Genomic DNA, 6,423 nt, shown 5'->3' on the forward strand with positions numbered 1-6,423 from the left:
ATTTGTACAACTTTAGCATTTCTGTGGAAAAGATGAGTCACTATCAACGGCGCTCGTCACGTAACTACTGTCACTTAGGCTGATTCACATAATTTCTAACATAACAATCAAACTCTCTGCGGCCATTTCTATGCAAAGTGAGTGAGGGTACACCATGTACTTATTGTAGAACGGTAATTCACTGGAACAACACAGAATGGGATTTTTCTTTTTTTAATTTATAAGATGAATAACATGGTGCAATAGAATGCAATGGTAGTTCCAGTACAATATGTAATGTACATTTCGGAATATTTTATATAAAAAATATGTAAGACAATAATTGGCTGGAATGTTAAAGACACATGTTAGTAAAGGACAACATGTTCTCTTACAAAGCATCACACAGCTACAACACTACAATACTGCTCAGACCACCTGTGTGGTGATTTTGGCAATGACACAGTAATATACCTTTAGGTATCCTTTTTTGTTCCATACCGACAAACACAAAATGAGACAAAAAGTTAATGTTCGTCATCTGTGTCTTCCTCTTCGTCTTCCTCCTCCTCCGATTCATCTTCATCCTCTTCGTCGTCGTCCTCTTCCTCCTCATCTCTTCTTGTCTGCCGACTGGAGGCTCTTTGTTGCTGTGACGACAAATAAACAGTCACTTAGCAGGTAGTCATTAAGCCCAAATGGTACTTCCGGTTTTCTCCCCAACATTTCTCTTTCACTCGGGACAACACAGGTACGTGTGTGAACACGCCCCAATATGCATCAAATTCCTCACGTTATATTTGTCTATATTTGTAGTGTAATACTATAAGAACAGAAATGTCTCATGTTGAAGGACTGCCAGGTTCATATCATGGCATGAGTATAATCTAAGAACAAGACTTTCTCGATGTGCTTTGTCAGTTTTCCTCTGGAGTTTCAGGGGGTCTGCAATCCACTGTTCTAGCTGTGCTGTGTACCTGACTGCTTCTGTGTTTGTTATTTAGCAGAGATTGCAGATTCCGACAGATAAAATCAAACCTAAGCATGATCTTGAGTTGTGGCGCAAGATGCATTCTAATGACGTGCGAACTGCAATCTGCCTCTGCAAGCTGCAATCTTGACATCTCTAGATACGACATCTGAACACACCCTGTGAGACCTAAAGACAACAGATCTTCAAAGATATCAAATGATGAAGACTAGCTGCCCAGACATTTTACACGGCAATCCTATTAAAGTCACAAGTAATTGCAGTGCCACGGTTAAGATGCTGGGGGAAAATGCATGATGTTACTGGCATGCGATGGTGTGTGTGGAGATTTAAGCTGAATGATGGCTGAAGTAATGCTGCGTGTACACTTTGGCACAACTGATTCAGACATTAGTTATTTGAGCACCAGTCTCAACTGGTGCTCAAATAATAGACTACTTAGTTTGAAAAAGGAAGAAGGAAATTTACACAACTGCCAAATTCAAAGATAAAATACCAATGTCATAACAGAAACAAGGATCTTCTGGGGAAATTCTAATTATTATATCGGAGCATCTATGCACTGTCTGTATCTTACCTGTAAGGTCCCTGATGTACTCAGGAAGGACCCGGTCCGATCGAGGGAGGTTTTGGAATTAGCTCGCACTATGTCTAAGCGTGACTGGTAGTCAGGGGGGTGCAGCGAGCTCCTGAACACCTGTCAAAGACAGTAGGCGCTACGTTTTTCCAAAGAGAAACAGGAGAATTGAAGCATTGCCTACACACACTTATCAGTAATCTTAATGTGTCTCACTGAACATAATGCAAGATAATAACTGAATGTAAAATGGCCTAGCCTTCACATACTGAGTGCACATTGTTAGTTAAGGGATTTAACGCAATACTTGTAGCATAAATAAAATGAATAATCCAGCAAACCGACAACTGGCAGTCTGTCTTTAATCGCACATAAACAAAGCAGTTCAACAGGTATGCCTCTGATAACACAGCAAACTGCCATTTAAACCACACCAGAAATAAATTCCACTAGAACTCTCAATCAGGATTATCTTCATGCCTGTCATTGTGCCTTTTTCAGATGATTAAATCTCCCATGCTTTGTACTATGAGTCATTGAAAAACAGCCTCATCTGGGTTAGGAGTTTCGCTTCAGTATGAATGGAAGGGAGATGATTCAGTGCAAAACACACAGATGAGATGGCAAGGGGTGGAGGAAAATAGCACAAGGCCAACTGCAGGAGGAACCTTGCTCACTGAATCATTGATCCTTTGTTTTCTCACTACAAGCTTTGTCTCTTAAAATAGCAATAGCAAACGTCTCAAACCAAATTGTAAACAGAAGAAAGTAGCTCGCTGTGACTCTGAATTGTGAAGAGTTCACCGCAGGTTTCTTCAAAGTTACCACATGAGTTTGAGGGTGTGGACTATAGAGTACACATGAGCAATGAGTCGTTGAGTAAAGGCTGAATTTGATCATGATAGCTTGGACCTGTTAAATATAACCATCAGGTTAATCAAGTGCACAGCAGAGGGTGTACATGACGCTCAGTCAGCTTTCATGTCTAGTACATGAGCACATTTAAATATACATGTACGTCCTTTTCTGTGTTTGTCTGTGACACATTATGGGAGGTCAATAACTACACCTAAATTCACATCTTCAAACATTTCCTGTGCATAAACACACTAATGCCGGTGAAGCTTAAGTGGAGAGTCAGCCTACCTCCAGGTCCTCCTCCTCATCCACACTTTGAATGCTCTGGTAGGCCAAGGTGTACACCTCCAAGGCCTTGGCATGGAACGACATCTCCACTGTCACAAACTCACCAAAGATTTTCTATAAAGGGGAAAGACATGGATAATAATAATAAAGTACTGAGTAGGCTTCAGCACTATTTAAATAAATCACAATTACATGGAGGCCACAAGACATGAAAAAGAGTTCTGACATGACAAAAAAATGTCACTTCTTCAGATATGTACAGATAGAAAGCTTAGAGCAGCATACCTTGATGTCCCGGATCTTCTGCTTCTCAAACTCATCTATGGTCTCCTCCAGCTGCCTGGTGGTCCGTGTGGCATCCATGGTTGCTCTCTGGAGCTCACTTTCAGCCTGATGGGCAAACAAATTAATATACAACATACTACAAAACATATCAGACCAACACAAGAGGTTATGGCTAACGTTTTTGAGAACAACCATTTATTAACATAGAAATTCAACAGTATCCCTTTATGCTTGTTGATTTACTCAATTAGAAAATTAATAATTGATACCCAGGCCAATAGCATCCAACAGCAGAGCTGCAGTATCATAAGTTTCACAGTCCCACATGCGCCACCTATCTCTATAAGCCCTTCAAATACTGACACATGCTCTTTAAACAGGAAGGGGGAAACAATAGCTTCTTCAGTTTTGACATGTGTGTATCATGCATGCAATTTAACACCTTAACTACACACCTGAAAAACATCTGAGCAATATAAAATAAGCTGCTGCTATTACTTTTATTTCCCATAAGTGCTGCAGGTTGTGTATGTGTATAACTGGTGTGACAATGGACAAACTCCATGGAGTTTCTAAGTTTGTGAGTGAGTTTCAAGTAATTTCCATGGCGTGCTTCACATCTAATAAAGAGTCATTTCTGTTGATTTGTTACACCTCCATTTCAATAGAAATGTGTTTTTATCTTTGTAGTCATACATCACCAGGGATGAGATGCACAAATAACATGGGACACACCTGAGACTGAAAGCTTGGTCAAGGAAACATCCAAAATATGAGCTTTCATGAAACGGATGAGAAGATACTGTAAAGTAAAACCGTTTCGAACTAGACAAGATAAACATTCAAAATGGATCCAAGTTTATTTCTCTGCTGCAATATTAATCAATATCTATAATTAACCAGGAATAAAGCTATGCTCAAGATGTTGCAAACAGCATACAGGTGGTTGTTGTAAGAAAGAAAAGTTACTTGTCTGTTTGATATTAGAGCAAGGATACAATAATCTGCCGGTCTGAGGGGTTCCTCTGTCTGGTCCGTTCAAGCTGAGCCATCTGTTTGGCTTCTCTGTCTCTGGCGCTCTGAGTCGCCTTCAGATCCTCCTGCATGGATGCACAAGCACACAAGGACAAAGTCTTCATTATGACAATGAACAATGATAGTCAATTATTTATATATTTGTTTCAGGACATAATCAAACAAACATTTGGTATAGCTCAGTGTTTCCAGATCGAGACCTCAACTACACCCTGTTGTGCAGGTTTTTTGTGTTATCTTTGCTCTGATACAGTTGGTAATGTTTTTTTGCCTATACAATGACCAGTCACAATCAGTTGCAAAGTGCAGTGTTTTCTTTAAGCACACTAAAAAGTGTGTGGTTTTGACACATATTTTAAATTCTGGTTAATCTGCAGTTTGAAAGTATTTGAGTTTTAACAAAAAGATGACTTGAAAAAGAGGCAATCTTTTGATAGCACTTTGCAACAGCGGGTGACCTGACAACACGAGGCAACGTGACTTATTTTAAAATCTATGGCAACATAGTATGAGAGGTCATGTATTCTTTAATGCAGAACATTTATTTTAATCCTAAAACAAAATGCTGAGGGGGAGATACTGTCAACGCTGCAAAGAAGTTGGAAGTTATCATTAAATCAACACTGCCCCCATGTGGCCATGCAGTGGTAATAACACTGACAGTAAAGTTGCCCCTAAGCCCCTATTCTCATCCTTGTAGGCCAGAACACATTACATCTTGAAACATGTAGGCTATTTAAAAAAAAAAAAAAAAAGCTGCAATAATTTAGAACACACTTGAAACACAAGTAAGATACGCTATATGGAGAAAGGCCAAGGCAGACATGGTGAACAATTTCACCATCTTTGAGGCAATGTCCATTCTCTGACGACATTTCAGCATACCTGAAATGCATACCTGCGTTTCTGTATAACTGTGTTTAAAATATTACGTCTCAACAAGGAAGAATAAGACAGATAGGTAACATCAGTTACACAGATGTTAATATATTCAAAGACTTTTGCCTTACAACCATTCACAGTAAACTAGTTATGAAACAAGTTTCTCTTTGAGGACCCATTGCACTAATTTAACGATAATTGTAACTGGAACATGGTTAAAGCTGTCGGCGTCATTTGGCTTACTTAAGAATCAGTGTAGACGTCAACATGGCTGCAGTTCACAGCAACACTTACCCTTTTACGCTTCACTACAGCTCCATAGCTTTTTAATGGCTCTATGACTTTGGCTTCAAGTCTTTCCACCTGTAAGGCAAATATAAGTTTACATCAGGGTTTTTTTTCTGTCTTACCCAACACATTTAGACTGTGAGATGAGAATATAAAATGATGAATGAAGTCAAAGCAGCGGGAGCTAAAATGCAGCAGTTTTACCTCAGCTTGGCGGTAGTCTTGAATCTTGGCCAGGTGGTCAGCAAACTGCTTCATACCTCTCTTCAGGTGCGGCGTTTCTGTGTCTGCATACACGCCGATTTCCCGAACCAGGACATCCGACTTGTCTCGTAGTCTGGCTGTTTTACGGACATAGGCGGCAAACAGTTGGCACATCTCCCCAAAATGTTTCTCCACATTGGTGATGTTTTCCTGGATCTTTCTCGTCTGGTTGTCCCTGGAGAGAAGAGATTATATTGTGTTTTTCTTGTAGCAGCCCATCGATCACAAAAACATCTTGAGGATGTGTTAGTACTGTAAAAACCATTTATTTAGTAACAGCTGGCGTTAGTTTCCGTTATAGAAAATGTCATCTTACAAAAGGTAACGCTTGCATTTGAGCTTTATTTTGAGGATTATAAACGGTTTTAGCTGTTTGTGGCTGACAGAGTCAGAAGTCAGTTTGGGGATCACAATGTTATCATTCACTAACGCTGAAGGCGTCTTGTGTTTACACGTAACGTTACTGATGAGCAGGTAACTTGTTCCTGGTTATATCTGTAAATAATGAAAGCACAAGTTGACTGAGAGCTAGCTAACATCTGCGGGTTTGTCTAGTTCCCCTACAACTCGCTGGCGTTAAATGAGGAATTCCTTTGACTTAGTGTGTCCCTTACCTCGCTCTTGCATCGGGTGTACGGCTCATCTTTGCAGAAAGGCAGTAAATGAAATGTGTTCAGGGTTCAGGCAAGCCTATCTGGACGCAGATTTAGCGCGAGCAAGCTAACTATGCTATGTCTCTCCCAAGCTAGCACGCCAGTCTCCCGTTTCCATGGAGTCCCCGGCGTTTCCGCTTGAGCACTGGCTTCTGGGAAATTGAGCCGTTTATTTATCTATCTGTCATCTTTTTCCTTATTCATCAGATCTTTAATTAACCTGAGTATTTTCTTAGCACATATATATAAGATAGATAGATAGATAGTAACTTTATTGATCCCGCGAGGGGAAATTATTTTGTTGCAAGAGCAGCAATAGGTTA

At 40.1% G+C, this 6,423-nt stretch overlaps 1 protein-coding gene across 1 annotated transcript; it reads right to left on the reverse strand.

Moving 5' to 3' along the window:
* Positions 1-246: 246 nt before the first annotated feature.
* cibar1 (CBY1 interacting BAR domain containing 1) lies at positions 247-6,186 on the reverse strand. Its single transcript, XM_068728550.1, has 9 exons — positions 6,062-6,186; positions 5,388-5,622; positions 5,190-5,258; positions 3,977-4,078; positions 3,675-3,719; positions 2,979-3,083; positions 2,694-2,807; positions 1,548-1,667; positions 247-629 (listed from the first exon to the last, which is right to left on the reverse strand). Exons 1-9 carry the CDS (start codon positions 6,088-6,090, stop codon positions 507-509), a joined length of 942 nt encoding a protein of 313 aa, XP_068584651.1. The 5' UTR covers positions 6,091-6,186; the 3' UTR covers positions 247-506.
* Between the last annotated feature and the right edge of the window lie 237 nt (positions 6,187-6,423).

Source organism: Cebidichthys violaceus, unplaced genomic scaffold, assembly GCF_023349555.1.
Source record: "Cebidichthys violaceus isolate CVI_PGR_0920_01 unplaced genomic scaffold, fCebVio1.0.p SCAF_42, whole genome shotgun sequence".
Lineage (NCBI taxonomy): Eukaryota > Metazoa > Chordata > Actinopteri > Perciformes > Stichaeidae > Cebidichthys > Cebidichthys violaceus.